The 15,575-nt window shown below is 41.5% G+C and overlaps 1 protein-coding gene across 1 annotated transcript; it reads left to right on the top strand.

Moving 5' to 3' along the window:
• Positions 1-1,174: 1,174 nt before the first annotated feature.
• On the top strand, positions 1,175-2,632 carry LOC143986689 (posterior protein-like). The gene has a single exon (XM_077485097.1). The coding sequence runs from the start codon at positions 1,175-1,177 to the stop codon at positions 2,630-2,632; it is 1,458 nt and encodes a 485-aa protein (XP_077341223.1).
• Positions 2,633-15,575: the final 12,943 nt, after the last annotated feature.

Raw genomic sequence — 15,575 nt, 5'->3', positions numbered from 1 at the left:
TAATGTATTTTTGTTTCTGAGTCCCTGTAAGTCACAACGATCATCAAAGACACCCAGAACTGAAAGTCATCTCTAGTGTGGACAAGATTAGCGCTGGCTCGCGAATTCTGAAACCACGCTTGGATGAGCAGGAGGATTCTGTGAGATATTCCACTGGTAGAACGGACGCGAGAAACCTGGTGAGAATTGTGACTGATATATATATATATATATATATATATGTACATTATTGTTGTGTTTGCTGCAGAACTGTAACCAGAGGGCAAATTGGCGCACTGGCGAGATAGGGGGACTGATCATCCCTGGTTATGTGATATAACCGCAGATTGACAGGATAAACCATACAATTTTGAGGGAAAAGTGGAAATATCTACGTGATTGTGAAAAAGCTTTCTGTCCCAAAAGAAATTCCCTATGACCTGCTATCGGATAGGAGGGCATTGAATAAGAGTGTGTTCTCCTAAAAAAATTCGTGGGTAAACGGATTTGTATTTGTTTTTTGTTTTTTGGCTTTTTGCATATTTTTTTTTTTTTGCGCTGTTTTTTTTTTCGTATTTGGAGTGGGACTACAGGTCAAAGCTAGCTTCTAAACAGCTTCATCTGTGTCTTTGTGTGTTTGGTATCTGTTTGTTTAGTGTATTGCTAATGCACAGTGTTGGTTAGAGAGTGGCAGGAATTACCATACATCGTTGAGGAAAAAGAAAAAAGTGGGGGAAATATAGGTTTTTATTTCTACACACGTGAGAGTGAAATAGCTCTGGTCCAATAAAACCAAGGCATTGATTAAGAGTGTGCCTTGTGTCTTGTATGCTGTAGAACCACAAGTCACTGTAGATTTAAACGTTCGTATCTGTTTTTTTTTTTTTTGTTTTGTTTTTTTTGGTAGGACTAGGGGGGGTTGTCCATTTGTTTGTCTGTTTTCTATTGTCTAAGCAACTGGTTGAGCAAACGCAGTGTGGATAGGCTAATTAGCATGTCAATGGATATCCTTGAAGAGTTTCTTGGGGAAAATGCTTGTATTCAATTCAACAGTATAGGAAAGGAGGCGTTAACACACCAATTCAATGATCTATTGAAACAATGCAATACTCATAATGATGCCATAAAGTATAAAAAATCTTCAAAAAAGGGCAAGAAAAAGAGAATAGCCAATTCTGTATGCATGTTGCTGAGAATGAAAGAAATTGCAGAACAGAAAGAGTTGGAGTGGTATAAGGATAGAACAGAGTTACTAGGAAAGATAGAAAATGCGAGTAGAGATATTGCAGCTATAGCGGCAAATGCGGACGCGGATGTTTGTGAATGTGAGGACATGAGGAATGAGATTGAACAATTGGTGACTGAGAATAGTGTATTGGAACAGGGGTTGGATGAATGGAAGGAAACATGTATGTTGAGAGAACAGTGTATCGCATCTTTAGAAAAGAAAGAGGCTGGGAATGTAAATGCGATAGAAATGCTTAGGGCAGAGCTACAAGAATGTAAAAGTCAGCTAGCCCAAAAAGATCATACTATTGTGTCTTTGAGAGCACGGGCAATGGAGAACGTGCACAGCCATTGCTGTGCTAACAAAGATGCACATTCCATTGTGACACAGGAGCAAAGAGAAGGGATACCGATCGAACAGCAACCAGTATGTTCGGCTGACAATGCTGAAGAGTCCCCGAATCAAAGTTCTTCTCTCTTCACTCCTGTGCCAGAAAGGACTGGACAAGGATTAGATATCATAAAAAGGGAGGGTAGCACCCAATCCACAACACTCTCCATACAAGATCGCACAAATTTGTGCCAGATTTTGGGAAAGTTTGTCACTAGCGCTTCACCCATTAGTCTCTCGAACAGGCTGGAAGCTGTAGTGGCACAGTACATTTTGAACAATAGGGATGCATGCGCACTCCTCTGTGCATGGCTTCCATTGCAACTGTGTGAAAAACTGCAAACACCAGTCGGGAGTCATAGAGGTCTATCTCCCGAGTTAAACTCAAATTGGGGGAACTCGGCAGATAGAATGAGGGAAATGCAGCGCATAATGGGAGGAAGAGATACGAGGGGTTCAGACGCCCTGGAAAATACAAAGTTTAGGAGGGGAATTGATCCAGTACTCATTTGCAGTGAATACTTCTCCATTTATAAAGCCACCTACAATTGTCCTGATATGTCTCCTGATGACAATAGCTTTCTGTGTTCTATGGCTAATAAATGCACATGTATAGATTACCATACCAGAATTGCACTGAGGAACGCCACCTCGTATCAGACCTTTATAAACATATTAAGGGACTGGGTTCGGGAGACAGATCAAGACAATAGGCCCCATAAAAGAGTTGCGGAGATAGTTAAAAGCGAAGCTAGAGTGAGATTTGCAGGCAGGTGTTACAGATGTGGCAATACAGGCCATGTGATAAAGGACTGTAAACTGCCTAGGAGGAACATGGGTGAGAAGAAGCCTTGGCATAAGAGGGAACAGCAAAAACCTGGACCAGATAAGGTGGCAAAGGAGCCAAGCGAGGCACCTGATGCTACAATATATGGTTCTCTTCGGGGGGAAGTACAGAGGATAGGGAAAAGGCTTGAGGAAAACCACGAGGAGTATAAAATCCCTCCCCCAACCAATCCTTATTTTAAACCATAGGGATGTCAGGCCCCGGAGTTGTCCCTAATATGTCAACTGGACAGGGACAAAAGCGGCAGACCACGTATCTGAGGGGTGATAGGGGGCCATCGCACAAATGTACTTTTGGATACAGGGGCAGCTGTCAGCATAACTAACATTGAACTTCAAAAGGATCCTGCGGGGAGGCAAATTTTCCTTAGAGGATTCGGGGGACAACTAGTACCCTCTGAGCAATCAATACCCGTAAACATAGAAATAAAGAGGTTATGTGTGGAACACAGTTTGTTTCTTTCCCCAACACACGAGGGCACTATTTTGGGCTCTGATGTCATGGGGGCACACGGACTGATTCTCGATCTATGTAATTGGGTACTGTGGAAAGGGTCTAGATACAAAGGCAAGGTGCACATGGTCATGGACAGCGGTGAGGTTGCATCAGTTAAAACAAATGAAATCCTTGACCCGCAGGCAATACTGAAAACAGAGGACCAAATATTGGCTAAAATCTTGTGGCAACATAACAAAGTGTGGGCAACGTCTAAAGCGCAATGTGGTAAAGTTTCAAACATGATTGTTAAAATTGAGGGCCCTGATCCGCCACCTCAGCGTCAGTACAAAATTCCACCCGAATCTATCCCATACATAGAGAGCACAGTGAGGAATTTATTGGCACAAAATGTAATTAAAGAATGCCAGTCTAAAACAAATGCAGCCCTCTGGCCAGTGAAGAAGGAGGGGGGGTGGAGGCCCACTGTAGATTTCCGTGCGCTAAACAGATGCACCCCATCTATTACAAATGTAGTTGCTAAGATGCCAGATATGATGACAGCACTGAAACCTTCAGCGAGGGTGTACTCATCAATTGATATATCAAATGGCTATTTTTCAATTCCCGTACATGAGGATAGCCAATACAAACTAGCCTTTACATTTCAGGGAAAGCAGTATGCATTCTGTCGATTGGCCCAGGGGTTCAAATCCAGCTCTACATACTTCCACATCTGTATGGTGGACATTCTGAAGACATTTTCTGAGCCAGAATGCATCATTCAATATGTGGACGACGTCTTACTTCAAACAGAGACAAAAGAGCAGCACTACGCTCTGCTGGAGGAACTCCTGACACTAATCGAGAATGCAGGTCTGAAGTTAAATCCCAAAAAGGCACAATTGATGAAGGATTCAGTGTGTTTCTTAGGTGTGATAGTTTCACAGGGGGGAAGGACTCCAGACCCGAACAAATGTGAAACTATCAGGAAACTACCAAGACCAATCACTAAAACTGCTTTGAGGCAGTTCCTGGGAATGGTTGGTTTCTGCAGGGACTTCATTGAAGGCTTTGCAGAAAAGGCAAGACCCCTGTATGAGTTTCTCAAAGGAGAAAAGAGGGAAACAGACCCCTTAGACTGGTTGGGAGAGCATGAACAAGCTTTCACCGAGCTAAAGATGAGTCTGATGCAGGCCCCGGCTTTGAGCAATCCGAATGCCGATTTGCCCTTTGCACTACAAGTGTACGCCTCTGCTGTAGCAATAACAGCTGTGTTACTGCAGGAGAGGCAGGGTAAATGGGTACCTGTGGGATATTGGTCCAGAGTACTAAGCCCGGTAGAGAGGGGATTCGATGAATGTGTCAGGAACCTTTTGGCAGTGCATTGGTCGGTTCTCGCCACAGAGCATGTTGTGGGGTTTGGTAAAATCATTCTGCAGACACCCCACTCTCCAATTAAAATGCTTCTGGAACGTACCCTCTGTGGAGTATCCTCCCAAAGGGTAGCCAGATGGCTAGTGGATTTGACACCCAGGAATCTGGCTGTGACCCACAATGCCACCTACACTCTCCCACAATTAATGCAATATGAGGGGGAGCAACATGACTGGTGGGAGGTAATCTTCGGACATTCCAATAAGGCCAATAGCATTTTGAATTATTTGATACATCCCGTTGTGGTATTACTCATTATTGCTGCAGTGTCGTCATTGGTTCAAGTTGTTATGTGTTGTTGGACCAGACATTTATATAGGAGGGTCTCGCATCTATCTATGCAAGTGGAGGGACGAATTGACGGTAAGGTCTCTGCATATGTGGTAGAGGCTTTGCTGCCAGCTCAGAGCCCTGGAATAAAACTGACGTGCCAAAATTGCGGTAGGGAAGGCCATCGTGAGCAAGCCTGCCTAATCCCGACCCGTAGTTACGGCAAGGATGTATAGGAGGTGGGGAGCGGGATACGCAAATTGAGAGGTCCTATGTATATTAGGGTAATGGGCTGATTTATGTCATGGCGTAGTGTGATAAAGGTGTGTTTTAGGTTAAAAACATGTGCGAAAGGCCGTCCTCGTGACTCAGGGTCTGAAAGCTGGGCGATATGTTGCTCTGAATGGGTGCTGGTGAATGGTGAATGAATGGACACCCCTTGCCTGTACTGCCGTCCTGAATATACCCAAGATACAGAATGGTGACATGGAAGCTGTCGCTGAAGAATGGTGGAGATGTGTCACTCAGTGGCAAAGCGGCACGTGTTGGGAAACATCACATGGTAAAACAATTATGGACTGCTCCATAGGACCCGTTTCTGCACACGTTGAAAACACAGCGTGGTAAGACAATTGTGTACTGTTCCATGAGAGATGTCTCTGGAGCGCTCGTTGAAAACAACCACACGTTACACAAGCTAAGGACTGTGCCACAGGTACTGGTTTGGAAGCACACGTTGGAGAACTACACACGTTAAGACAGTTATGGACTGTTCAATAGGAGCCGTGTCTAAAGAAGGGTGGTGTGTGCCTTTTAGGCGCAAAGCGGCATATGTTGGAATCAAACAGGAATTAATATTATACATCTACACAGCTGTTTGTACAGCCGAACTCAGTCATATTGATACCATGCAGTCCCACGTGTGTAAAAGGAAGGAATGTGACACAAAGACACAATCTGGATAGCAGAATGAGTTCTATTCAGCCCACCTGGAATGTACTGAACTTCAAAGACAATATGGTGCCGGCTTGTCTGCAAGAACAAAGGACAGCTGGTGAGCGGGAGGGGCGTCCGAGATCGAGCCACAAGATGGGAATCCAGTCGGAGCAGTTGCAATTCATGGGCAGACACTGCCCCCCAGAGGCCAAGTATGGCAGGACTGTCCGAGGTAATTAGCCTGGGGGAGGAAACGCCCCAGAGACGCTGATTGGTCTACGGGAAAAGTAGGATGGGCTATGGGGTGTGGTATGGCTGAGGTATGTTTAACAAAAAAGGGTTGCAACCATGAGTTCGGTCTCTCTATTCCATCAGAAGATCCAGTCACGAGGGTCGATAAGTATAAAGCTTATATTGCACTTTGATTTATGCTATGTATTATTGTAACTTCTATTGATACTTGATGCACGTTTTCTTATTTCCTTGGGAAATAAATGAGATTTAATTGACCTTAGACCGTGTGTTGATTTCATAGCCAATGGTGATAGTATTGTGATATTAACGATAACATGTGCTTGGCGTATTGATTGATAGCTAGACTATAGGGATTAGACAAAGTAATACATGACTGATAATAATAATAATAGATTGAATTGATCAGTTACTTCACGGTGTGAAGGCGCCTACAACACCCAAAGACCAATTTTTCCACACCTGTTTGACAGGTGCATATCATTTAAATTTTTGACAGCAAGGTCAATTCTTGCTTTTCTCAAGAGTACCTCTACAAGGTTTCGGTGTGACAGGCACCACCGACACCCAAAGACCAATTTTTCAGCACCTATTTGACAGGTGCATATCATTGCAATTTTTGACAGCAAGGCAATTCTTGCTTTCATCAAAAGTACCTCTATATGGTTACGGTGTGAAGGCGCCACTGACACTCAAAGACCAATCTTTCAGCACCTGTTACTTCTATCCAAAGTCTGTGGAAGAGACACCAGAATTGATCCCAAAAATCTATAATCTTGTTCCCAGTGCACTACATTGTGGCCTCATCATTCAGACTGGCTCTGCAAGCCATTGCAGGGAAAAAGCTTGCAGGGAAAATGTAGATTTTTTTGGCTTTATAAATACAATTATTGCTGCAGCAGCTTCTATACACAGTAGAGATGTGCCACTTTACAGATAGACTAAGAGGGCTCCCCAGGCACTATATTGAAAGGAATATTCAATTTTTATGCTTTTACTTTAAGCTTCAATAAATCACTGCTCATTTAAAAATGAAGTTATTAAAAAAAAAATCTTTGATACATGTCCCCCAGGGCAGTACCCAGGCCCCCATAACCATTGCATGTCCAATTACTTGCATAAGCCTTCAAAGTGGGCACTTTAGATTTTTCCAGTTTGGGTCCCATAGACTTCAATGGGGCTCTTTATTTGGTTCCCGAACGTTCACAATGTACAAAAGTCCTGGTGTGAACCGAACAGGGGGGTCGTTCAGCCCATCCCTATTTACAAGTGAAAATCTGTATTTTTGCTATAAAATGACTTAGAACCAGCAAACATTATATATTTTTGTAGCAGAGGCCCCATAGAATGAAATGGCGGATTTTGCACATTTTTACGTCACACGGTATTTGTGCAGCAGTTTTTACTCACTAATGCATAAATACATGTTATTGAATTTCAATGCACACAGAGGCAATATAATACTCAAATTCTTGTTAAAATAAAATCTGATCTGTGACAGCTCTGTGTGAAAAATCAACCCGTACACACAGAGCTGTCACAGAGGCTGCAGATTACCCGAACACCCCTCCCCCCCCCCCACACTGAGTTGTCACTGAGCTCAGCAGGGAGAACTGTCACAGATACACGTGTCTCTGTTTATACTGTGAAGGCTGTGATTGTACACAGCCATCATGTGATCGGGAGGGCCAATCACAGCAGCCATATCCCGATCTTGGCTGTGTCCTGTGATCAGAAAAATATGGGTATGTGCACTCAGAATGATGGAGCTCCCACCAGGCCGTTTATGTAAGTGGCCAGGTGGGAAGTGGATAAAAATGGTATTTACTCAAAAGATAAAACTAGAATTCTACTGCTTTATGAAACTCTGGTTCAGCCGCATCTTGAGTATGCTGTCTAGTTCTGGTGACCAGTCCTCAGGAAGCATTTTTTGGATCTGGAGAGAGTCCAGAGAAGGGCAACAAAACTAATAAGGAAAATCTCAGTTATGAGGAACAACTGCACACATATATTTTTCCTGGAGAAGAGATGCTTGAGAGGAAAAATTATATACATTTACAAATATCTAAATGGTGATTTTAGCATAGGGAGAAAACTATTCAGTATCACGTTGTTTAAGGCCCCTTTCACACGGGACGAATCAGTAATGATCCGCCCCGTGATGATCCGCTCGCTCAGCGGGGATCGCTCCGTTGTCCCCGCTGAGCCGGCTGCGGACAGGGGGCGGTCTCCGCACACTGTACAGGGACCGCCCTGTCAGTTCTCCGCTCTCCTCTATGGGGATCGGATGCGCACGGACCGTCTGTCCGTGTTCATCCGATCCGCTCTGCAGACGTATAGAAAAATAGGATTTTCCTCCGTCTGCAGAATCGGACAGTAGCGGAGGCAGACGAAATCGGGTGTCTGCGGATGTTCATCCGCAGACACCCGCTATCCCATAGGGATGAATGTATGCCCGTATTTCATCCGCAAACGGATGGATGAAATACGGACATATCGTCCGCATGTGTGAAAGAGGCCTAAGAAGACACGTAGCCACAAGCTGCACGAGAAGCTATTTAACTTTAGACTGCATTGGGGGTTCTTTGCAGTTAGAGCAGCAAGGATGTAAAACTGGCAGCACGAAGTGTTCAAAAAACTTTTAGATGGGCATCTTAGCAAACACAATATATAGGGATATGTCAAGTGGTAGAGACATAATACGTGCACATACCACACAGGTTGAACTGGATGCACCGGTGTCTTTATTCAACCTTACCAACCATGTAACTATGTAAAAAAAATTAAGACGTGCTAACAGAAATGGTAGTACTGAAGAATCATAGCCACAACTGTATTTCTCCAAGTGTCTGGATCTGAACTGGTACCTGAATTGTTACACCTTTGGCCTTTAGATGGCTCCTGGAAAATGTCAACACATTATCATGATAATAAATGTATTGATTGTAGTACGATACCATAAAACATTGATCTTGCATCAGGAAGAGGGGGCATGCTACTACTTGTTCACAGAGAAATAAGTGCCTTTGTTATGGCAACCTCAAAAATATAACAGCTGCAATGTTCCAACCTTATATGAATACGTTATACATAGTTAATGGATCTGGGGTTGAAAATATATTGCAAGTCACTTTAATAAAGGGACCGTTTCTTCTTTAGAAAGAGATGTCTATAAATCATTATACCTGAAAGCGGTGATTATACTACTTTCCTGCTTAATTAATTTAATTGCACAATGTATTTGGCTTTAGTTTCTCTCTCTATATATACATCATGTTTAGTACATATACTGCGGAGTATGAATTACAAAGCCTAATATGGCAATTTGGATTATAATTTCACCCATGCTGCTACCCCAGGCTTCCTTATTTAGCAGTTACTGCAAAAAATAAAAATTCTAGGTCACTTTCACGTTGTGTCATGTTTCATTCCTGTCTTCCATAATTTCCTTTCAGAAGTAAATTATTAGAAGCAAAATATATTAAAAATAGAGTTAAGAAAGCAAAGCTTTAGCTGAGTGAATATGAATGAAGTATCTTTTATGTTCTGCAATTTTTATGAAAACATGTCAGCAAGAGGCATATCTGGGACTATATAAATCTTTTGTTTAGCCTTCGAATAAAGGATAAAAGAAAAACACCCAAAACAAAGACCACTACACCCAAACTGTATAGTTATTTTCCTGGTTGCCACAATTGGATATACAGTAAATGTATTTCAGGGAACTTTTCAGTAACTTTAGAAATGTCAAAATATACAAATATAAAGTAAATACACTATGATTCAATATTTCTTGACAATAAAAATTATACATTGTACATGAATTATGAAGCTTGAAATCAACTACTGTATTTTGTACTATATTTTGAATAAAGAGATCAAAAGAATCAACTTCAGAAATATGCACCAAATAATAATACATTAATAGAGTAATGGGTTATTTTTACTTTGTAGCAAATTTCAGGCTGGAATTCTTTGTTTTCCTAAAGTCGACATTTAACTTAAAATCTGCTTCTGTACCTTGTCCTCCTAAAATTAAAATTGTATTCAAGGCCTTATCCTGCAGGATGCTTTGGGGTGACAGCATCAACTGCCATTATTTTGGAATGGAGTGTGACTTTCTCTACTGACAAGCTAATAGAGAATGTAATCACAAAGGTTTGATGATGGAAGCTCAAACTATGGCAACTCAATGCCAGTCTACTAAGAAATAAACTACAAAGTCATTACATTTTTTTTTTCTCAATAGATATATTTTTTAGCGTAAAACAGAAATCTTTCAACTTCATGTAGATTGATTTTAAAAAATAAAAAAATAAGTGCATACCTAAAGAGAACAAGTTATGCATAAATCTGAATATTCCGTCTTAAAAGCATAATTTAACTTTACCAAAAAACTGTCCTTGCAGAAAAGAGATGTCTGTAGAAAAAAATAAAAATGTGCAGCTTTGACCAAAGTTGAATAAGTATAGGCCATTTACGTAGCTGGCGGGTGAACTCCTAAGACATTGCTAAGGATGAAAAACCTCCCCACGTGCACTTTTCTCCCCAGGCATAGTAGTTCTGAGCTCAGCATTTGAGAGCTCGCTCCTGTGATGGTGAAGGGGAACAGTAACAGCTGGGTGTGTCCTTAGCGACACCCTTAACAATGTCCTAGGAGTTTTTCAGTTATGTTTCATATGGCATGTAAATGGCCTACACCTAGAGAAGGACATTATTCAACTTTGGCAAAAGCTGCACAGTTTATTTTTATCTAAACATGTCCCTTATCTGCATAGACAGTTATTTGGTAGAGGTGAACTATCCCTTTAAAGGTCAGATCCAGTGTAGCAACTCCCTAATTCAAAAGTCGGAAGAGGATCAGCACTGAACTTTTGAGCAGTGAGTTTTGGTGGATTGAATGTGAGCATTGAAGCAAAAGATACTTTTTTGTTTTAAAAAGCGCTGGCCATTTTTTTACGAAAACGAGTCTTCACTTGGCCTTGACATTTAAAAAAAAGTGATTTATCAATGAAATATTATATTCTTAGTTTTGCATAGAGCAAGAAAACCCTCTTGTTTTAAAGTTTTTTTTTTTGCTATCTGCTGGAGAGCTTTCTCTTCATTTCTTGTCTAGGAGGTACAACAGGAAATTTCCACCAAACGGAAAGAAATGTTTATGTTAGGTCATTGTCACCTGAAAATTTGTATCTATGGGATGATTTACCCTCACCTCTTGGTCTGGTGACAACTCTAAAATTCAGGATTTTCCATTACTTACTGTCCCACTGACTTTGGTCAACAGAACAAATAGAGGAGACACAGATAGCAATAAAAACCTGACATGGTGTCTTGCTTTTTCCCACCCTACTTTAAGGGCCTATTCACACCACAACACAGGCATCCCATTTAAAAATAATGTCCTGCAATGAACCTCAACACATAAGAAAATAGAACCGGCTGCATGTTTTCACAGAATGCCGAGATGCGTTGCAGTGCACAAGCATTGTGGAGGTGCATTGGGATGCTATTCAAAATCAATGGCACAGCAGTCCCCAAAACATGTAACGTGGTAATATATGTTGCTATACTGTGTGTGTTAATTTGACTGAATTCTGACAGCTGTTGGCCTATTAACTGCCTGATCTTGAACAATTGTCACTTGACCTTATTTGTTCATGCCTCAATCGAGTGCAGACAGCCAAATCATATTCTCAGAATATCTATTATGCTCTGTCTATACAGCATACACTTTATGTCATAACCAGTCTGATCAATGAAGGAGAGCAGGCTGAGTTCTCAGCACAGCCAGAAAGCTGACCATGATGTGCTCTCGTGCCTAGCATAGTCAGTTTTAATAGGAAAGCAGAGGCACTGGAAGGTGTACCAGATATCTCACAAAAAGGAAGTAATGCAAAGAGGATATTGTTTCATACAAGTACATTTCAGGAATATTAAACGCTGTGGTAACATACTTTTTAATATGCTGCTTTCTCTGCTTGAAATGGCGATACCATTGATATACAAGTGATAAAAACCCATACCATTTTTGCCAAGGCAACACAAAATAGAGTCTTTCGGACAGATACTGCAAAATGGGATTGTATTGTAAACACTGAAAAGCAGTGTGTGATTTGCTAGATAGGCTTATGCCACGTACACACGACCGGGCTTTCCGGCAGAAAATGTCAGACGGAATCATTTCATCGGATATTCCGATCATGTGTGGGCTTCATCTGACTTTTTATTTTTCAAAATTTCTGACGGACCTAGAAATAGAACATGTTTTAAATCTTTCTGATGGAATCAATTCCTATCTGGAAAACCATTCGTCTGTATGCTATTCCGACTGACCAAAAACGACGCAAGGGCAGCTATTGGCTACTGGTTATTGAACTTCCTTTTTCTAGTCCCGTCGCACATGTTGTACGTCACTGTGTTCTAAAATGTGTGATCGTGTGTAGGCAAGTCCGTTTCAGAAGAACTCTGTTGGAACTCCATCGGAAAGACCGTCAGAGTTTATTCTGATGGAAAAAATGTTTGTGTGTACGTGGCATTAGAGATTGCATCAATGCAGGCAGTCCCCAGGTTACAAACAAGATAGGGACTGTAGGTTTGTTCTTAAGTTGAATCTGTAAGTTGGAACGGGTATATTTTTTAAGTGTAGCTCCAGCCAAAAAATCTATTTTAATTTTTTTTAGATAGCATAGGGCAGGGTTATCACCCCTGTAACATTTTTTTGCTGTTTGTGCCCCTGTTCAGAAGATTTCACCTCACTTTCTGTCCCAATGACAATTGGATTTTGAAAACTTGGGGTTGTTAGGGAAACATGGACTGGTGATAAAGCTTCAGTGGAGACACCTTTTTCCCTTATTAACTCTTACAGGAGTGAATTTCCCTTCCTAGAGGTAGATTTCCTCTCACTTCCTGTTGTCTCCCTCTGTTTGTAAGTAGGAGTCGTTTGTAAGTCGAATGTTTGTAAGTATTAGATCCCGGTTATGTAGGAAAAAAGGAGAACAGGGTGGAACTTTAAATGAGACGTACAATCGACAGTGGTGGATGTAAGAAACGGCATATTTAATATAAATCATTACTAAAATTCATACAGTGAAATGAATGATAAAACAGCAAATTTCATATATATACAAAAAGGAACATGAATTTACATGACAGTATATAGCCCTTATACTACATTGACTGAAAAAACTCCCCATTTGCTTGAATTTACTGAAGACATTGCAAATGTTCACATGAATAATGATAACAATGATTAGGCGGCTTAGGCATAGCATGTACTAAGGCTCTCTCCATATAAAGTAGAAATAAATTATAACAATAAATCAATTCATGCATTGCATATACTAAGGCTCTACGCGTTTCGTGGAGTGTGTTAATCCACTCATCAGGAGCAGCAATGTCTTGATCTAAAAAAGAGACAATAAAGAGTGTCTGGGTCACAACAATTTTGGAGAAGGTGTTTGTAAGTAGGGGACCACCTGTAAATATACAAATACATCTGTGTGCTCATGAGATCCCATAACGTAAGCACACCATAGCAATCCCTATTCATTATTTCTCTTTAAAGCAGAGTTCCACCCACTTTTGGAAGGTGGTCTGAAACTAAAGACCACCCCTCATTAATTGATGGATCAGCCTTGGGGGGGGGGAGGTGACATGGTGGGCTTCTTGGACAGGTAAGTCCACTGTCAAACGGCTTCTGATGTAGCATAACAACATAAAGCAATAGAGCTCTCTGGGTGTATCTATTTCTCTTTAAACTAAAATACAGAGTGTTTTAGTGAGCATTTTAATGTCATTTAAAAATGTGAACATGCTTGCTCTTCGATTTTTTTTTTGGTATTGTGTTAAACATAGAAAATTGCAGATTAGCCACTAGAGGGAGCTTTGTTTTTGATCCCTTCTTAAAGGATATCTATAGTCACAGCATATTATTTTATAACATCAGCATTGTGATAGCATTAGAAACAATATTCATTTGTTTACAATCCAATGTAAGCTTACTTGAAATAATTCCTTTCATGTTGTGATTGCTACCAGTCTGCTGGCTATCTCTTTCTACGACTTCCTGGAGTCGTGGCATGCTTTGAACCCTCTTCCTGCTGTTTACTCATTTTCTAAGGACTACATATCTCATGGTACCTTGAGGCCTGAAAGCAGTGATTCCTATGCTCCACCTCCTGAAGCTCCTCCTCTCAGAACCTCCGTAGTTCAGAAGGCAGACTCTGTGAAATATGTGACACAGCAGTGCCTACTTATAGGGCATAGCGAATACCATAACACAGGATTCAAGGAAGTAAATATGTGGGGACCTTCACAAAATACTTTTTCAAACTACAAAAAAATCATTGAAATTATTAGGAGTAGACAAGAAATAATTGAAATTCAATGTTGAAATTGAGGTGGAGCCCTGCTGACTTCAATCATTTGCTTGTGCAAGCAAAAGTCCTGTTTTTCTTTTTTTTATTTCCTTGCATTGGATATTCTTGCATTTCACATGTGGAAAATCACCTTTCAGATGGAACTGAATTTTTGGGAAAAATCAACCCCACCATGTGAGATCAGGCAGTCGACAGGGCAGCAATTATTAGCATGTGGGTGACTATTGACCCCTCAATAATACTAATGTTTCAGTCTCAGATAAAGTAAACTGAAGAAAAATAAGGGTGAAAATATAAGGTTTTCCTAATTAAACCTGTAGCGCCGGCTCCTGAAGAGCATGCGCTATGTTTTTGAAATTTAAGGTTACACCTGAACTGCAGTTTGGTTTGGGTATAATTATTTCACATTTTGACCTCGGCATCAGTCTGACTGGACTATAGGGCATTCACCCTGGCCACCGGGGGCACTGTCTCTTCTGGCAGGCATGGAACCACAGTCTGGTTGGGTGCTTTAATGTTACTTTCTCTCAGACCCTGCCCAGTGGCAGTGTCACTCTTGCTGTGTTTTCTGGGAGAGGCTACTTAAGATGCGGATGTCACATGGTTCGGGGTTCCGGTCCAGAAGTATGTTCTTACTCCATGGTCCTGGTCCTCCTGACCAGCCCCCAGGAAGGCTATGGCCTGGGGGGTGATCCACCCGACTTTATGTCTTGGGGCTGGCTAGCCCAAGGCAAGGAAACTAAAGAAAGGATTCTGAGGTGGTCCGGTGCTGTCTCCGGTCATGGAGAGGCCCAGTGACTTCGTAGCTATCCAGGAGAGGACTCTTCAGAAGAAGGCCACTCACAGGTTGGCTTCTTAGCAAGAGCCTGGTAGGGCTGAAGTGAATCCAGTCTCGTGGGTATCGCCAAACTGGCTGAAAGATCCAGGTATCACACGAGTGTTCTACAAGTTCCAGTTTCTTACATGTTCTACAACAACGTCTGTGGCAGAGACTTATTTCTACATGTTCTACAACAACGTCTGTGGCAGAGACTTGTTCCTGATTTAAGCACCTTGTTGGTTGCTAGGCCTTGTGAGAGAGGGACTATCCAACTAGAGTGAACATCCAGCTGTGAATGGCTATTCTCTGGATTTAGTCAAAGTAAGAGAGTTCTTTATTATTGACTTTGACACTAAGAGTACCTGAATTTGTCCTCCTAACCCTCTGATCCTATACTAATAGACTGTTTGTTAACTACGTTTTATGCAAATAAAAATCCCTTTAAGCGGATCTGTCATCAGTCTCTAAAGTTTCTGGGTCATCTACCACGAGAACCCCTAGACGCAAATCGGGGTGAAGAAGGTAACAGTAACCCCAATCAAACCAGCAGCTCCTTCAGGGGTTAGTGCTACAAGCCTTTTCAACATTGTAACTTTTTTCTAA

Source organism: Lithobates pipiens, unplaced genomic scaffold (genome assembly GCF_037356315.1).
Source record: "Lithobates pipiens isolate NorthernLeopardFrog02 unplaced genomic scaffold, aLitPip1_a1.2 Scaffold_18, whole genome shotgun sequence".
Classification (NCBI taxonomy): Eukaryota; Metazoa; Chordata; class Amphibia; order Anura; family Ranidae; genus Lithobates; species Lithobates pipiens.
Note: the sequence above shows the minus strand (reverse complement) of the source record. Positions and strands in the feature narration are given on the sequence as shown.